Source organism: Rhipicephalus microplus, unplaced genomic scaffold (genome assembly GCF_043290135.1).
Source record: "Rhipicephalus microplus isolate Deutch F79 unplaced genomic scaffold, USDA_Rmic scaffold_14, whole genome shotgun sequence".
Lineage (NCBI taxonomy): Eukaryota > Metazoa > Arthropoda > Arachnida > Ixodida > Ixodidae > Rhipicephalus > Rhipicephalus microplus.
Window position 1 is genome coordinate 35270575 of NW_027464587.1, and position 20081 is coordinate 35290655.

The following is a 20081-nucleotide window of genomic DNA, read 5'->3' on the forward strand; positions in this document are numbered from 1 at the left end:
GCCTAGGTATTCCTTGCAAGCACTCCTACCCAGAACATTATTGCTTTCGCGTCACTGAAACGTTATTATAGAAGCGTATTTTCCGATCATGTTCATAATGTTTTATATTTGCATCTGAATCAGTGTTATTGCCACGCAAGAATATACAAGTGTATGCATGTTCATATACGTAGCAATATTGGTCTGGACGAACTCGCACGAAAGACTTATCACTTTCAACTTGCTCCGATGTCTTGTCTCTTCGTTCAGGAAGATGGCAAACGGGGCTAGTTGGTACACAATGGTCCACCAACAAGCCAAACTAGCAAACCTTTTCGTTCATGCTTGTTAAAGGGAGGAATAAGGAGCCAACAAGACGAACCCTATCACTTCCGTGCCACTTCTTGAGTTTATTGGCGTCTTATTTCTTCTGTTAGACAAACTAGCGAGGCTTTGAGGGGACACCCCAATTATTCTTCAAAAAAAATAATCTGTGTGCGCCTATCATTAGCCGTTGCAAATTATCCTAGAATGCAGGCCTGCTGAAAGTGTAGTTGTGAAGTGCACACTACGCCCCAATTATTTGTTTTGCGAATCAGCCTCATTACACGGCCGTAAGGCCGCACTTTGGTGATGCTCTTGCTGATCATGGCACTCAATTACACCAGAACGTTTTGCATTTGGTGGGCCTTTACAACAACCACTCGCTGCGCAATTCACTCGGTGCGACACCCGAAGCACTACTATCCGCATAAGATGAAATATTACATATATGAATCAGAGTCCTCACTTGTTAATATAAGCTATTTTCAAGGCGCAAAGCAGCTAAGGGTCGAGCTCAATCAGGCGTGCGGTGTTACCACCCTTACTGCGCATGCCCAACCACTCCCACTCTCTCTCCTCTCCTACGCTCCCACTTCTCCCGCTTCACAACGCCGATGCATGGAGCCTCTGCTAACCTATGCTCGTTCCCCTTTCTCTCTCCTCTAGGCATTCCCCCCGCGGCGTTTACATTGCCTTTGCGCATGCGCAACCTCTCCCCCTCTCAACTCGCAATGCCGATGCAAGCAGCCTCTGCTAGCGAGTTTCTTTATTGAAAAACCGACTACTCTCGCTGCAGAACCGTTCACGGGCCACCCCATATAATGGCGCTGGATCTTGACCTTCTTTGGAGTAACAGTAAAATATTTCTGCTGTGGGGGGTGAATTCGCCAAGTGCGTGCTAACTAGAAGCGATCTGTGGGTGTCTGTGTTGAATCGCAGTATTCTGTATCTAATTGCCCATTAGCAGCGATTGGCATGTTCCAGTGGGAAACCTCGGTTCATCACTGCGTGGTTTGCGCCTCCCTAGGTTTCTCTCCTACGCAACGCCTCGATGAGTGTCACCGTCAACGTCACCGCCAGTGTAATTGTCAGCGCCCTCTGGTTCCTTTGAGCAGGAGAAAGTGTATTTGTTTTTCTTTTTGCCATAACAGCATCAAGCACTGGCATAGTTTAGAGGAAAAACACCGCACTGCTACTCAAAAAGTCCTAATACGGTTGACGCTTGAAAGGAAAAAAAAACTGTTTATTTCAATTTACGAGAACAACACTGATTTTTCATTCATAACTAACGACGCCGACGCAGACAACGACGCAGAAATTATTGCCACACGGGTTCCTTTACGTCACGGCGCTATACTTACAGCATAATTGGTTTCAGCGCGCAGGACTTCCTACCCTGCATAGAAGATATGCCTCGTGAACACCTTTTAAAGCGGCGTAAAACATGTGGACTGCGTGGTATTCTCCCACGAAGGTATGAAAATTGAAGGTTGAAAGAACTTGCACGCTGCACGTAAAGAACGCGCTACGCTTGTCTGCGGTTCGTTCTGGAGTTATTGTGGGATCAATAGGTGTCACTAATCAGAGAGAGCAGCTGAGACCCATGCGCCAAGGGATGGAAGAAAAAAGCGTCTCCGATGACTGTGATACTTCCTAACGAGATAATGAGAAATGGGAGCGCAGTGGAATTATCCAGCAGCGACTGCACCTCCTCTGCTCGAATCATTCGTTTAACAACAACACACTTCCACCTCACTGGAGATTTTGCGGGGAAACCAGACGTTCATCTTCCTCTTCTCAACGTGTTACGAGACACAAAATGACACGGTTGAGTGTGAACTCAACCAATGTAGTCGGATATTATAAACCACTTCTGAATCCAAGTTTTCAAACATATATGCTAGCTTTTAGGCTCCGATTTCGGGTAGGCATCCTAATCGGCACAGACTCGATTATCACGGCCTGTTTGTAATTCGCATTACGGAGCTATCTTACGAGTTCTTTTTTTATTGCTGTAATGTTTTGTTCGACAGTATTCCACGTGTACGAAATAGCTCGTCATTACCACGTGACGTTTTGTCTTCAAGTGGATCATTTGAGTTCATATGATTCTTACACTATTTCGCACGTTTTAATGCAGCGTACGCGTCGGAAACTGAAACTGACCTCCTGTTCGACCACGACTACGATGTCGAAGAGTCTTCTAGTTCTCTGCAGCGCGCCGAGAACGCGCTGCAAGCCATCGCTGATTCAGCTGCAGATGCTGTCCAGTCTTCCACTCCTGGACTGTTCACTGAACTCGTGTTCAGCCTGCGCAAACTCACCATCACTGACTTGGAATCCCTGTTTCGCAGAGCGGAAAGCATGACTCCCAAAGCTAGGTAAGTACTCGTGCAGCATCACACATTGTTTCGATATGATGAGAATGCAAATGACTGAGCAAAATCGTTTGACACGAACCAATAGCATAAACTATCGAAAACTATAGAGGGCCAATCACGAATCATTAAAAATTTACAGCATATCAATGGTGTGATTGATGATGAGTAGGGTGAAGCTTCGAAAGGCCCTATCGGCAACCCGTGAATTATCCTCTGTCTGCGTCCATTCGTCAACACCGTCTTTTTTGTTTTTTTTTTTCGAGGTTTCACGCTCGAACATCGACTGCAGCATCATTAAATATCCTTCAACCGTGGCGTCATGTGGGCCAAGCTTTTCACTAGATTGGTTTAGGCCCTGACAAGGTTTACCGTGGAAACGCTGGTTCACATGGCATTCGGTCTCATGCTGACGCTGCCTTTCCCTGTGAGGCATTTGTCTTCATTCAAAGACTTGTGTCGGGACAAGAAATTTTCTTCAAGCCGGTATCTTCACCTGAAATTCAGTGTTGTGCGGATAACTGCATCCTATTATACAAGTTCATGTTTTTTTCTTACGATGACTCTGTAGCCTTGTAGTGCGTTAACATAGACAAGCAAGCCTGTCGATAAAATTCTAATAGTACAATGCCCTGGTGCATTATCGTGCTTGGGACGTTAAGCAGTGACCTGAACTGCCATGAAAAGGTGGTGATGTTTCCAATAAGATTTAGGACATCGGTGGCGTGTGTGTGCCTGCGTATGTGCGGGTGTGCTTGGTGCAGTGTAAAGCCTGTATTTACAGCAGCTTGGGAAGCTTTTGATAAAACACCTGCACCTGTATTACAGGAAATTTTTCTTGGACGCCCTGCCAGCTGCGGGAAGCCCAGCCGCCATCCGCATGATGACCAAAGCCATGATCTCAGGACAGGTCGCTGGTGTTGACGCTGACGTATGGCTCACATCTCTGGCGTTCGTGTCCAAGCCTACGTCGGAAATGATTGAGCAAGCATTGGTGAGTGCACTCTACTCGATATTCGCGCTTTGTACTCCTAGACAAAAAAACTCGGAGATTATGCGAAAGTGAGGGACCCACACAACTGATGGACGCGTCTTTGAAAATTTGCTGTACACATATGCACAAGGGCGGATCCACCTACACATTGTTGTGTGGCGGTGACCTGAAGTAACGCCAAAGAGAGAGGTGGGGCGTGGTCAACACTTTTTTTACTAGAAGAAAAACCGCTTCATAACATAAATACTTTTGATGTGTCCTCCTAGTGTTTTCACTCATTAGTCTTATTAGAGATAGGAGGTAGTCAACAACCACTGAAGTGATCGAGGGGTGGTGTTGCTGACAAAAATTTGGGGGGGGGGGGGGGGACACTACCTCTATCACACCCTCTGGATCCGCCGCTGCATACGCACCACAATGCGCCAGCACGAGACGTGTGGACTAATCGCCCCGCCCTCTTCATATACGAATCCCAAGCATATACGAATATCCTAGTGGTGCTATATCTCTGGACAGGTAGCGCCCTTTCTGGCAGAAAAGAGTGAAAACTGAATATACGTCTTTTTGCCGTGCTGCCGCTCGCTTGCGAGAACGTGCACAGCTCTTCCACTTCACTTGCGCTGCACTTGCAGCGCCACGCAATATATCGCTTGAAGAGAATCTCCTAGCTGGACTGGCACTACGAAAAGCGAACGTAATCAATGCGAAGCAGAAAAGTTTGTTATTCACATTTACGATGTGGAGCAGATGATAACGATGCCCTAGATGACGCTGAATACCTTTCTGAGGTTCGCGACATTGCCGTGTACGATGGTATCGTCGAAGTGCGCTTTATTCTGTTATACGTTAAATATGGGAAATAATCTATATGCACTGGGAAATAGAGCCTTCGACTCGTTTGCCGTTCTAAGTTGTAGGCAATGAAAAACATATGATTGTTTCTTTGTTGTGCAAGCTGGCAATAGTAGATGCGTGCTGTCATGAAGGAACTTTCCCGTCGTGCAAAAAAGAAACAAAGATTGCATGGCCATGGGACTAAACATCTCGATAAGGTTAAAGTCACGCCCTCCGTACCACAGACTCAGCCGCGAGGCAGCTGGATTAGCTTTAACCACGGAGCAAGAACTCTCGAGGTGACGAAACAGCGCCCGCTTCGGTGCACGGAGTTGTTTCCTATGCGTCTGCTCGAGCGTCCTAAAGACGTCCCAAAATTGGGCATAGCACTGACGAGTCCTTTGTCGTGAAACTCCGCTAGCAGAGAAAGAACCCCCCCCCCCCCCTGCCCCGAAGGGAATCGCGAGGAAATGCGCATGAATTTATTGCGTCGAGTGTACACGACATGGTAGTTTTAATGGCGTGGATTAATCACAAGACGAGAAATTGTACAGGAAAAGTTTGTTTACTCATTCATCAGCCAGTGAACGGTCGAGAGTGAGGCGACCGCTTCACTCCATCTACCTATACGTACGAGTAAGCGGACGGGAGAGTGGGCCGCAGGGAGGAGAGAGAGCAAACAGTGAGAGAACGAGTGGCGACGCTCTGCGCCTACACTCTCCTACACTCTCTTCGCAGAAGCTCCACCGAGGCGGCCCTCTTTCTTCGTTTAGGCGGGAAGACCAAGATGGCTCCCCTTCGTCCCAGCTTCTACGTGGCGCTCATCATCACCACCCTTCCGCTTTGCGGGGGCGAGCAAGCCACCGAAAGACGCGTCCGCGCCTTCGACAAGAGAGCGTTAGATCTTCCCACCTTGTAGCTGCTCTAGCCCATACTCTTTTAAAAGTACTCGCCGTATACTTCACTTGCGCCCTTTATCTCGCACATATCCATTAGCATGCACTTGCAATCTAAAACATTACGAGAAGTCCAGCCAGATGCCCATTAGCATGCACTTGCAATCTAAAACATTACGAGAAGTCCAGCCAGATGCGGACGTAAAGCCTTGCTTTAATCAAGCCAAACGATTGCGAATGCATTGCCTAAGACATGCGTCTGACTCTGCATGCGAGGGTCCTACAAGGCTCAATCTTCTTCATCTTCCAACTTTTAATTGAAAGCCTGAATGAAGGCAAGTACCATTACAGACAAGTTATTTGATACCAGCATGTCATAAGCCATATAAGAACTCAGTGCCAGGCCACATCGGCTGCCAGCTTGTGTCTGTTGTTTTTCGCTGCTTGGCAAGCTTGCACTTGGCAAGCTTCGAAACAACAACTGCACGGTATTCTGAATATCCAGAAATATTGTTAATATCCAGAAATATTGTTAACTATGTTCAAGGGGTTTTAAACTTTATGTTACGAAAACCTCACTTTGTCCAAGATAGCTCAATTTGCAATATGGCAATATGGTGCGAAAGCAACACCAAAACTATTTGCAACAGCTCCTAAAACTATCTATATTTTCTTAGTCTGTAATGATGAAAAATCACTAGAAACCACATTTTCTGATGCTTTTTTCTTTACCTTCGGTAAAGGCATAAAAACAGCTCTTTTAAAACAGCCAACCAGCTATGTTCCTATAAAATATGTGTGACTGCTAAAAATGCAACAGGTTAACGTGAATATATATCTGAAGTGATAATGGGGACAAGCTCTTACCTCATAACAAATTCTAATGTCAACGCCATTCCATGAGGATGCTCGATGTTAAGGGCAAAATATCAAGGAAATAGGACTTAGAAAGAAGCAGACCACTGAGTTGTCAACAGAGCAACACCATCCACACAGGTGGTGAACTTTTATGCCTCAATGAGGCCTGGTCTTGAAAAAAATTGGCAGATCCAACGTAGTGTGGGAATCGACGATATGCGAAGCACGAATGAGAAAGGTTGATATGCCACTTTAAAATCAGCCCAAAATTACGAGGTGGTGGTAAATGATGCCGTAGATGACTTCCGTGTCATGATTATCATGTTTGAATTTGTAGTTTACCTTCGTCATCTATTTACGTCATGTGATACCAGATTCAGTATATGCGGAATCAGTGAAACATCCGCGAGCATGCTATGAACATGGTATGTTTTCATGTTTTTACATGACACGTGTGTCAGGATTATCATGTTTGCACCAGTCATATATTCCATCATGCATTGACGTAAACTAACAATAACCTTGCTATAAAATGGCCGCCAGCACATCATGAAGGGCCCAATATACTGCAATGTAGCGTTGACGCGCGCGCACGCTGAGAACAGCGACGCTACGTTAGCAAAACGCAGCGTCCGTCGGCGTGGCCCGACGGCAACCGGTGCGAAATGCGACATGCTGCATTTCGTGCCGATGCGTTACCCGGACAACACTGCGTCTCCCTCTTTTTGTGACGTAGGGACGCTGGACGTGCTGAAACGCACGTGCGCCAAAGCAACGCAGCGCCGCGAGCACCTGCTAGTATATGGCAGGACCGGTGCCTGGCGTGGCAACGCCGGCGTGACGCAATGAAATGAACGCCGGCGAGCACGCGCACCGCGACACGTCGAAATGTATTGGCGCCTTGACTGTGGCATGTAGATGTCCCCACATGACATGCATCTCATGATTATCATGTTTGCACCAGTCACATACCTTCGTCATTCATTGACGTAAGCGCTGACGAAGTAAGCGCTGTCGCTCGACAAACTTGACTAAAGTGCGTTCAATCACAGCATTTTTTTTTTTGCAGACACTTGACCATCTGCATGCGATATCGTCACACTTTTTGTTTTTGATTCAAACTAGGGAGCTCTCCGTCTAGTTTGGAACGAGGTCGTCGACATACGACTACTGGTGGGGCTATTATAACTTTATATCATTAAATATGAAAATCAGAACACTGTTAGCATAGTTATTCACTACTTTATTTCTTCAGAACATAAAATAAAATTCCAACATTCATTTGAACGTAAAATGCACTTAGGTGAGACCAGTGTTTGTTTATTGCAACATTTTGGAGAAAACGCAATCGAGGAGAACTGGTGTATCGCAGGTAACCTAGAGTGATGAAGGTATGAATACGCGCTATCCGAAGTAACAAGCCATGACCTCGTTCGCAGCCTCTGCTGAAGACGGAGCGATCGCAGGCCTACCTTGGTGTGTCGACGATGGCGTACACCTATTGCCGCAACCACGCCCACTGCGGCTCGGAGCGACCCATCAAGGAGCTCGTCCGCGCTTTGTACCTGACCCTCGGCGAGAACTGCTACGCCCGCGACGACCGCACGGTGAGCCGATATAGCTTGCATGCGGCACTTACATTGTCCGGAAGCCCGTCACGATGGTCTTGTGGCACCCGGCTGCTGCAGCCTGCGGGATCAAATCCTGGCTGTGGTGGCCACATTTGCTGTGGAGGTAAAGATGCTTGAGGATCGTGTGCTAAGATTTAGGTGCACGTTAAAGAACTGCAAGTGGTCGAAATTCATGCAGTCCTCCACAACAGTGTCTCTCATGAATATATACTGGTTTTGTGAAGGTAAACCCCAACAATTACGATATTATTATGCTTTATCCGGGATCATGTCAACGGTGACTGCTGGATGAATCAAGTGCACAACTTCTATTTCCCAGCTACAGCGTGACTGCAGACGCTTCTACGCGACTCCTTCAAAATACCATATTGCAATATTAAGTCCACTTCCTTACAGCAGCCATGCCTTGTTTTTATAGCCTCTTTCAATTGAAATGAAGTCAAATCAAGTGATTTCATTTTCCAGAAAGATGCAGGTCCTAGAGAGGTCCACTGGGTGGAAGTTGTCATGAGGGCAGTAAACAATTTAAAATAAAAGCAGTCATCACAATGACACTGTCTGCCAGGTTTCCAATAGACAGTTAACCGATCATGACATATATAAACTCACTTGTAACAAGAAATTACGGCATAAGAAAAAAACTGCATACGTAAAAGGTGCTACAAAACCTCCTGACATTGGGGATGTCCCCGAAAGCATACCACCTAATGCTTCGATGCTGACAATCAAACGTATCGCATCGAATAGTTCTTGAACGGCTTGATGAGTATCTGTCTCGTAGATTTAACTATGACGAAAATGTATTGCGGTATAGCAATAATCCAGTTGGCAACATATATGCACGTTTTGTGGCTATAGCCAGTCTTCTTCGTTCACAGTTAGACTGCTTCAGATATAGAGGGCGGGAACAGACAAGAGTAGGTTCATTAGTTCTCGTTTTTTGCGCAGACGCTGATGGTGCTCAAGGCTCTCGGTAACCTTGGTCAGTCCGAGGGGGCCGAGGAGATCCTCTACAGCTGTTTCAAGAACCCGCAACTCGACGTTGAGATTCGACTGGCCGCCGTGCAGGCATTCCGCCGCTTCGACTGCGACATACCGGTAAGTGCTGCCTCTTCGACCGACTCGTGCAAACTAAGAAACCTCACTGATTACTGCATGTGAAGGCTTACATGCACTGAAAGACTCGCGTGAGAGGCTATACTAGTTTTTACCATCTTTCTTCCTTGAAGTGTTTATCGTTTCCTTCAGTAATTAACATATATATTAACGTTAAAAAACTCGTTTTGCAGAAATTCTCGTGTCGGTGTCGGCATATAGGACGCAAAAAATCATCATCTTATATGCGTGGCCGTAAACTCGACAATGATGCCAACAAAATAAATGATAAAAAAACCGTGGAGCAGAGTGGGAACCGAACCATGGTTGTTGGAAACGAATATGTATCCGAAATAAAGCATAAATATTACTAAACGTATATATCAGAGAATCAAGTATAAGTCGTTTGCAATGTGCGTTTGAAGGTCAAGTTAGAATGGGTTTCACCAGCTTCAGCAAAATTCTATTGCCGAAAGTTTTTTAACAGTGCTCCATAACATCGCCTTCGGATATTTTGTGAAAAAACGTAAGAACACAATTATATGCGACTTGAAGACTTTACGGCAACTCTGGGTTTTCGTAACTCTTAGCGATGCATAGCAACAGGATTTCGATGAGGCCTCGATGAATCATTGAGTTTTCGAGGGATAGGCGAACCTAAATGATAAGTTATCGGAAGCAACGCACCCTTCAGAGTACTTTTCTGATCATTTATTTAATCAACAACACGTGACACTTTTTCACTGTTCGAAATCGCGTTCTCACAACTCGCAAACTATTTTATCTGTCGTAAAAGCAGTCCAACGGAATATCCTCGAATCATCTGAAGAAATGAATCATGAAACGGATACAGTGTGTAGAACTAACCACAAAAGTAAACAGTTTCCCCAGATATACACACATCCAATCGTTGTTTCTTCACTTGCCTCTCCGTTTCAATTCACGTTCTGCCACGTGTGCTGCTCGACGTCGTGCTGCGTCACTCTGAAATGAGCGCTTCTCATGCAGCGCAATCAGATGCTGAGCATCTACCAGAATGTGCACGAGAATGTCGAGCTGAGGATCGCCAGCTACTTGGCCGCCATTCGCTGCGTGAGCAGCCCTGTCATCGACGCTGTCAAGGAAACCCTTCGCACCGAATCCATCAAGCAAGGTGCGTTGCACACTCATGTTTTCGATTCAAGAATCGCCTGAAGGTTGATACTACAGTTAGGTCAAATATCTTGCCTTCCATTTCATTCAAAATTATTGATCCCTATTACACCATTTAAAGACACATCAATTGCACTGATAGAGTAATTCCTTCTATATTAGAGTTTTGATCGCTTATGCTACTGCTTGCGAGCTCTGCTGCATGCTTGTGTATTTGTAATTTTGTATATTTTCTTATGGCTTACATATTTATGCTTTAGATCATATCTATATTACACTCTCGTGTTACAATAATGACATTCTTGCATACGTGATTACGTATGTTGCCTTAATGCTGCTGGGTATGCTCTGAATTTCGTTTTCCTCTCCTCCCTGCAACTTCATGAGGTCCAGTTGGTATGAAATAAATAAATAAATAAATATATAAAATACAATATTGCTCAGTCAAAGCTTACATAATAGAAATAGCCCAATCTATTTTTTTACGCAAATAGTTGTGGTAATAGGCCTACTGGTGCATTACAACTGACCACATTGTTCGGTAACAATGGTGGGCTGATAATTGCCTTTTATGGTCACCTGAAAGTGCGAATACTGATTCGCACTAGTTTATTTACCACGATTTACAATCTTAACAAATTTCGCACACGCTCCAATAATTGCAAAAGAGTCATTACAGAAACACTGTGCTCATTTTCACTGTAGCTTGCGTGTGTCTGTCATTACACTGGATTTTTTCAGTGCACTTCAACCAGTAGGCCTGTTTACTGAGATACTTTAAATAGCCGCTGAGAACAAGTGTTCGTCCACCCGTGAACGACGATGAGTTTCAATTGTCAGATAACTGAGTTGATTGTTTTTATGAATGCTTTCGTCAAGAGCGATATGCTTTTCGGGTCTCACAAAGACAAAGTTTAATTTTATGGATGCGTATCTTGGAGCTAGTTGGTTTCTAACTGCAGTGAAAACGCGTCATGAAACACAAGAGATTGGACGAAAAGGAACGTGTAAGAGATTGCACAAATAGGGCGAACTAACAGTTGTACTTGTCAATATGTGGGCCGATTTACTAGGCATACGAAACTGGTTCTCTAAGAAATATGAATTGTGTTGCTAGCGGGTCGTTGAATGCTTCGAATTCACTACAAAAGGCTCAGACATTCTTCTCTATCGTCCTTAGCCACCAAATCAATTATCGGAGTAGTGGTTACCTTGCAAGCGTACTTATATTAGAGAGGTCATACGGGTCACAGGCCTGGCGTTTTTTTTTTTTCTCGGAGCATCTCTATTGTTAACTCACCGGTTGATTTGGACGTGATTCTGGTGCTTCTAAGTAGAGATGGACATCTCTGGCCCCTCTAACGCACAGGTCTCAAACACGCGGGCCATGGCCTCACTTGGAATAAAACACAAGTAGATGTCAAATCATACTGTGAGCTCGCTCTAAACGATTAATAAATCTTTGTTCAAGTTAGCTGTAGAGACGAGGCCTTTCTCATCCGTGGCCTTCAATGTTGTCTCTTCGTGTTAATATCAAATCGTAGAAATAAATTTATATTTAGGTTTCACATTCACCGTCCCGACTTGAACCATTCTGGAGTTTGGTATCTCTTCGTCTCTAATCCTGACGCTGAATTTCCTTAGAAATCATCCAGATATCAACTATGAAGAATATGTTTTTCCCAATGGTAGCGTTAGGTGTCATTCTGTTGAGCACCATTCCCATCCTGTTCGCGCAATACTGCTCTTGCGCATGCGGGACCAAATTTTTTGACTGCGGTCTGCTAGATGGCGTGAGTTTGGGACCTCTGTTCTGACGAATAAGTACATGTCTGGAACTACGGTGTCCTACTTATGCTCTTCCGATTGGGCGTTTAGGTATCCTCCAGTTAAGCTTATCTACGACACGCCTCAAGTCAAAGCAATTGCACAGACCTCATTTACAGCTCACAGTACAAAGCTGTCGCTGTGTTTTCTCAGTGTGCACCAATTTCTTGTCCCTTTCATTAAGCGCCCTGCACATTTGTGCAAGCCTGTCGGGTGCACTGAAAACCGCATCTATTGTCACCCTTTCTGCCCCATTTCTAGACACGGAGCAGATTTAGAGGCTAGCAGACTTATTCTCTGCAAAGTCTCGTGATTTCAGCCGGTTGATGTAAGCACCTTGTTTTGCCACGTTGAGTCCAATATCTGCAAAAACTGACACTTGCACGCGCACACACCAAATCTCGAAGGTGACTATAACCTGGTCATCAAAACTACGTCGTAGCCGGTGAGCGCACCATTTGTTCAAGTCATTAACAGATGAAGAAACGATACTGTGTGTTACGAGCTTAGAATTGGAAGAATCAAACACTGAAACAATCTTGCTTTTTTTTCTGCTCTAGTCTGTACACGTAACCAGACCACCTTGAAAAAGCAGAGCAATTTGATGGCACAACATAAGGTTCAGCTAACTCGTGAAGTTCTCGAAAGAGATTTGATAGATAAGCTAGGTGATAGGTGCGTCAGCACACCATATATTGCGTTTTTAAATCAGAAATTGATTATCTGACTGGGTTTCATGGAACGTTTGGTGATATTCTCAAACAAAGTGAAATGATGATTCAATGCTCGCCGCAACTGTACATATTTTCCTGTTTCTTTTCTTTCTTATTCTTTGTTGGTCTACCCACTTCTTTGCATGGTATAAATGCACTTTTTATCAATATAAGCATCTAGTTGGAAGTCAGCGCTCTTTACTTATGTTGTCTTGTCCTTTTCCTATTTCTTTTATGCCCTGTTAGCAAATTTTGAAATGCACCTTGTACAAATCAAAGGACTTTCCTTGTGCTACAAAAAAAAAAAAAGCTTCGCGATGTTTTCCTCGTGTTTAATGCTGCATTCCATTTTTATTGTTACAACTCTGCTCATAACTTCCTCAAAGCATATTTTTTTTTATCTGCTAAGTGATATCGCACCCCTAGCGATAGATCACTGCTGCCTCAGCAGGGCAGCATTCCAGTCCCGTGTACACTGTGGTCCATAATGTGGCCTTTGGTTTTCTTCAAAATGGTCTCTTGCAGTCGGATCGTTCGTGTACTCCCACATTCGCAACCTGGCCCGTGAACCGTCTGCTTACCAGGCTGAGTACCGGGTCATTGCCAATGACCTCTCACTGAGGAAGCGCTTCCAGCTGGACTTCCGCAAGTTTTCACGCAACGTCCACTACCGGATGTTTTTTGACCCACTGGACACGGGCTTCGAGCTGGACGGTGACGTTGTCTACACACCAGACTCGTACTACCCGCGGAGTGCCCGCGTGGCCACTTCGTTCGACATATTCGGCAAAAAAGTGGATCTCTTCGAAGTAAGTCAATGAAAATTGTCTGCTCTTCTCGAGACAACGGTTAGCCAAAACGCGGCAGAAAATTTGAAAGACAATGCAGTAAAAAATCTAGGCAATCACAATGGTATATATGTATTGTGAAGTCAATAAGAGAATGTGCTTGACAGTTAGGGCAGTTCCTCTTTTAGGTTGTGGCCTTAGCTTGCCCTCAGACGAGGCCTTGCGCATGAACATAGCCTCGGGTTTGGCTCACTCTGATAACGAATGACAATCAGCTTCATGAGAGTTAAACTCGCGAGATAAATAAGAATTTTAGAACCAACCTCGCCCTTATTATAAACGTGATCTGTTTCCGAATGCGCGATCACCGCCTAATAATGCTTCACTCAGAGCGTATGTGCACTAAATCTAAATTTATGAGTATACTAGGAGACCAGAATGCTCGAAATTATAGCGATGTGCTCCACTATGACTGGCGTTGCGACCCGGGCTCGTCGCCACGTCGTGGCACGAGAGAAACACAGACACGTATGACGCCACAGTGCATGTCATCATGCGCATCAGGTGTCCGCTTCTCGTCCACCGTGACGTCACCCGTGATCCTACTGTGACACTTGGCGAAATAAATATGACCTATTTATTTATTTATTTATTTATTTATTTGATATTTATAATTCGTTTATTTAGAAATTATTCACAGGCTTCAGCTGCAGTATTGTGTGAGGAGGGGGATTATACAGTGCATATTCGTATTAGTTGAAGCTTCAAAAGGCAATATTACGTGTTATCTTGCATAAAACAAAAAAAAATATTGTAATAGATTACTTAGCGAGAGCAAACAGGACATGCAGTCAATGAATATGCTTGTTTGTAAGAATACATCACATGGCAATAACAAGTTTACAACAGCTACCGATGAGGATTGTGCCTAATTTAGGGAAATTTTAAGTCACTGGTGATGAAAAAATGGTAGTAACTTCGTGACGAAACAATACAAGATCAGCAATGTTGACAAAGTTGTTGGGAAGACCATTCCATACTTCAATCGCTACTGGTCAGTCAAATGCCTTAGTGCGTTCGAAAATGCGTTTGAACGAACAGCTATTGTGTGAACGGCCAAAAGTACTTATCTGCTGGGTGAGAGGAAGTGGTTACGTGATGCTATTTTGTGAAACAGACGGATCAAGGCAATCATCCGGTGGGAATCTAAGGAAGGCAATGATAGCGATGACTTAATGTGAGTGATACTGGAATTTCGGCTTTAATCTTCAGCAACGATGTGCGCGGCACGGTTTTGAGCATGGTATAGAGCGTTATTAGATAGGCTTGATGAGGTACCCACACTGATGAGGTTGATTCAAATCAAGCAGAAACAAAGGTGAGATGTGGAAGTGCTTCGGTTGATGTTTGAGCATCTGTGAAGGTTACGTTTGAGGTAGCCATGCGGGAGGCCTGCGCTGTAATTTTGTCAATATGCATTGACCATGACAGTGAGGATCAAAGATGCACGCCAAGTTATTCACAAGATGATGTGCGTTTCACAAGAAGGTTTTTAAAAATTATTTAAACAAGGAAAATTATTTCTTGAGGCTGAAGGTCATTCGCTTGCATTTATCAGTAATAAGCGTCACCTTCCAGCGTGAGCCCCAATTTGTTATGAGATTCAAATCTTCCGGAAGAGCGAGGTGATCTGATGATAGCGTTATCTTGTGATAGAAGATGTAATCATCAGCAAAGAGTCGTACGTTAAAGGTGATACAGATTGCAGGTAATTGATGTAAATTAAGAATAACAGGGGTCCCGAAATACTACTCTGGTAGACACCAGAGGTTACATCCGTTAGAGCAGATAAAGAATAAATTAGTATTGATATGGAGCTTATGGAATGAACGGAAGTTTCTCAGCCAGGATCAAGCCATGGAGTCTAGATTAAAGGGGCCCTGCAGCCCTTTTGGACATGGCAACAAAATGTCGCCGATCGGTAGTAGAGGCTCCCGAGAACACGCGAGCCAATTGTTATAGCGCAGCACGCAGCCTGAAATTCACAGTAATTTATCAAAGTTAGCTAAAAAATTCTTTAACTTCCCTCGACAAGTGACGGAAGACGCTCAAAAATCACTCGCAGAATGCGCATCTATCAGCCCTTGGATGATTTGAACATGCCACGCTTGGTCGTTCTGAAGATCGCCGTGGGAGGCAGCCACTAGTCCATGCGTGCGTGCGGGATCGCAGTGAAAAAGCCGCGTAATCTAAGAAAAAAAAATGTGCTCAAGGTCACGAGGCGTGCACGACATTTTTCGCTCGCCCCTCCCATCTCTCCCTGCTTAGCTTCCAGTGCTTTCGTCAGGACGAGAGAAGAGAGAATGCAACTACAGCGTGTGTGAAATCTTTGGGTCTGTGTTCGTACTTTTAAAATTTTTGTGGCGTTGTGAGGCAATAACCGTTTCTAGTGAATTAATTTCGTGGTTACTTAGGAAAGTGTTTGAGGGCCCCTTTAAGGGAGGATAGTTGAGATAGTAGGGGGCAATGCGGAACACGAATTAAAGCTTTAGAGAAGAATGCAAGGAAAATTCAACGCTTGAGTGGGGCAGATGTTTTATGCATTCATAGTGGCTCTGCAGAGCGTAAACATTAGATTAAGGACAAGCCGGATCACAAAGATGCATCATTCTCACCTCACTTCGTCTACCGGTTGCTCTCAAAACGAATATGCATGTTATGTTCCCACTTGCCAAACTAACAACATTGTTGTTTTTTGCGCCTGCTTGTGCGTCGTTGGCGTTACACCCTAACAACAAGTGCGCGTTACAACACGTGACCGCACCCTCTCCCCATAGAGAAAACACGCGTGGCTTGCACGAAACTAAGCACCCTGTGTCCTCATAGGGATAGGGTGCAGCGCCGAGCCTAGACTTCGTGCGCTGACGCATTGTATGCTTACATGAAATTGGTTAGAAATTAATTGACCGATTAGCCCATTCGGGTCATCTTTTAGGCTTCTTATACACATGTGACTTGCATGTAGCAACTCTCATTGATTTTGATTTCTTTCTTCACTGCTAGTTTTACACTAAGCATTGTGTCGTTTCGGTCGTATTTTCGGTTGTTCGAGGAACGGGCAGGAGCTCTGTCAGGATTTTATGCCTTTTCGTCAACCCCCGAGGTCAAATGTGCTTCTTTTTTTCTTTTGCCTGAAATAAACACAAAGCGAGCGGATGATTGGCGCAGCTAGAAGGTGCACGAGACATGGAATGAGAGTGAGGAGAAGAAAGGAGATGCGTGCTCAAATCACCACTAAAATTATTTGATTTGCACGACTAAGTGCTATGGTGATTTATAAAAACAATTGAATTACACCTCATAGGTGACCGAAATACAAACCAATCAGAGCACATTAACGCAAGCTTTGAAAAACGAGAGCGTTACTTTTAAATTAGTTCAGCAGAATGACATCAATGAAACACAACTCATTCACAGCATATATAGCTCTCAGAAACTGTTCATTTTCCCACGGTATCACGAGTACCTGCCTAATGAATTTCGCTTTCTTTTTTCATCAGTTTTTCCTGTGCCAATAATCAAAATTGATTGCGAAAGTAATTAGTCAGTTTTTTAAACTATCCCTTCCAGTAACTCATCGCAGTAGTAAATTACCATCCTGAAAAATATAAAAAGCGGTACTACCACATCTGTGTGTACTCTCGGCGCCGCCGAGGATTGCCTGCAGGTGTGCGGCTAGGACGTCCACCAATCTGTGTTTACTTCAAATAAACCACTCGTTTATTTGTTTATTTATTTATTTATTTATTTATTTATTTATTCTTTTATTTATTTATTTATTTCAGCATACTTTCAACTCACATCTGTGGGGCATTACTGGGAGGGAGTACATAAAAGTAACAATTGGAGTATAAAAACTCTGAAGTATTGTCAACTCTCAACAATAACGAAAAAGGAAATCATCAACATTGACAGGACAAAGAGAAAGCAAGACATCAACACACCATCCAACTATTTTAAGGTAACACAGTTACCAAGAAAATGTCTTAAAGCCTTTACATCTGTACACTCAGCAATGTAGTGCTTTCCAGTTTTCAATAACATTGGGGAAAAACGAATACCGATAGAAATTTGTGCGAGTGGCTGATGGCTGTACTTTGGTACGATATTCTGCTAATTCCACCAGGTTGTCGTTTTAGCAGTATTTCTTTGATTATGAAGAATCTAAAATAATTATTTTATTCTGTTCCTCTGTCACCTCATCTCAAGCAGTACCATTTTACATGTGTTTAGCATCCTGGTAACTCAGTCTTTTTTTTTGTATATTCAACAAATGAACCTTGCTGCAAGTATTTGGATTCTTTCCAGCTGACATATTAGGCGTTTTTGGTGGGGACTCCAAACTACGGCAGCATTTTCCATAACAGGTCGAATAAAAGTTTTACATGCCATCAGTTGGTTGTGTTTCGTAGGTTTACTCGAAGATACACGGCTTTCTGTACGATGAAGAACGAACATTTTCAGCGTTTCTGCGCTAGTTTAGGTAATTTCGTATCACAACGCCTAGATATCCAAAACAAAAAGACTTGTAGAAATTGCACTGCCCATGTGCTAGTGCGAATCAAGACCTTTTTTTTTTTCGAGTAATATGCGAAAAAGGGATTTTGGCGTAGCTAATATCCATATCTTATTTTTCACACCTGGCATGGACACTTTCAAGCCACTGGTCATTTTTTTCTGGATCGTTTTCACAGATAACTGGAGCATAAATTAAGCAGTCATCTGCAAACAGTCTCAAGATCATTGTGGCTGAACTGCTGTGGCTACTTTGTTAATAAAAAAGCAAAAACAATAAAGGGCTGACCCCTGTGGTACAACGCAAAGTGCATCCAAAAAGCTCGACACAGAATTATTAACACGCACCACTTGTCTCCGCCTTGTTAGTTCAAAACATCAACAATTTGACGCAGCTTATAAGCAGCTCAACACATGAAAATTGATGGAAATCGCATAAGTTTGTTGGTGTTCATCCGAAGCACGCGAAAAGTACTGAACGGTTTTGATAAGTTGTGTATTCGTAGATAGCCTCCTTTTGAAGCCATGCTGATGGGCTCAAAGCAGCCTATTTGTTTCCAGAAAAGGAATAATGTGTTTAGTGACCACGTGCTCCATGATCTTGCAGCATGCAGATGTTAAGAATACAAGATGGTAGTTCTTTTGATGCATGCAATCTCCACTTTTAAGCATGGATATAACAGCAACGCAATGCCAGTCTTGTAGAATAGAATGGTTACGCATAATGACTGTTCGAAAATAATTGCCAAATAGAAAGACACCCACTTGTCATATCGTTTTAAAAATGGTCATAGTATTCCGTCGGGATCACAAGCTTTCTTTGGATATAGGTTCAAGAGTTGTTCAAATACGCCCTCCTCATGAAACGAAAGAGACTACATAGGGAATGCACAGGAACATTTTGTCTCGTCTGTGACGGAACTTTGTGCATTTTTTTAAAGACTCACTGATAAAACTCTACGAAACCACGTGCTATCGGTTGTGTATCTGTTACTGGAACATCTTCTATAGTTCTGTGGTCTACCTTTTATTTTATTTTTATTTCAGAAAAGCCAGAATTTCGGGGCCTAACTTTTAAAGAATATTCCCAGCGTCTCAATGAAGAACGTTTTCTTTAATCTGATGACATCCACACTACAGACTTGTCCAGTAGGTGAACTAGTAGCGCGATAGCAATCATACAGTGAAATTAACTTTACAGCATGACAGAAAAAATTCAAGAGGGTGCGAATAGGGAAATTCAAAATCAAGTTGAATACCGATTGACTAGTGAAGACACCTAATCAAATACGAAAGAAAATTGAGTGATGTTCGATTAGCTTTCGATTAATAAAGGACCAATTTTCTAAACAGCTCAGAAATTTCGCAAGATATTCCTTAAAATAAATATTCATAAGCTTTAACAAAATAAATTATAGTTGCCATGAACCAAGAAAAAATACAAATATTTTAACTTAGTACTAAGTAGAGGCTTCAAAATATAACTTGTCAAGATATAGTTTACGGTTAGTGCACGCTGAAATATGAAAGCGGCCACAGTACTTCAGGTGGTACTGTGTCGAGAGCTTTCAAACATACCTGATACTTGACGAATGAACGAATGGGCGGATGGATGGACAGACAGACAAAGAACTTTAGTCAAGTCTTCCGACACTTGAGTTTTAAGAAAAACGCCTTCATCCAGTGATCGAAATGACGTCGATAATGCCTTAGTTGCACGGGCTGCATTCGTGGGGATATCTCAATAATGAAAACAAGAAATGTCACCATTTGTTGTTCCCACGTTTCATTCCTTAAAGCACTTTTTGTAGTTGCTGATTATATAAAAATATTCCAGAGCAAAAGAGGGACATAAAAAATATAGGAAAGGTTGACAAGACCACGCGCAGTCTGCTACCCAACACATGGGAGGGGAATAAGAGAGAGAGAGAGAGAACGAGAGAAACGAAAAGACACATTGCACACCACACATGTGGTAGAGGGTTTCACAAGTGGTTGCTCAGTGATGCAACCTTCAGGGACCGCAGGAGGGCTTGT

At 43.5% G+C, this 20081-nt stretch overlaps 1 protein-coding gene across 1 annotated transcript in view; it reads left to right on the plus strand.

Annotated features, from left to right (window-relative positions):
- The window catches only part of LOC119181110 (uncharacterized), a 165457-nt gene that overhangs the window by 46537 nt on the left and 98839 nt on the right, over nt 1–20081 (plus strand). The window contains exons 7-12 of the mRNA XM_037432291.2: nt 2444–2684; nt 3510–3675; nt 7703–7870; nt 8843–8992; nt 9998–10142; nt 13207–13490. Of these exons, the coding sequence (XP_037288188.2) occupies nt 2444–2684; nt 3510–3675; nt 7703–7870; nt 8843–8992; nt 9998–10142; nt 13207–13490 (1154 nt within the window). The remainder of the gene's footprint in view (nt 1–2443; nt 2685–3509; nt 3676–7702; nt 7871–8842; nt 8993–9997; nt 10143–13206; nt 13491–20081) is intronic.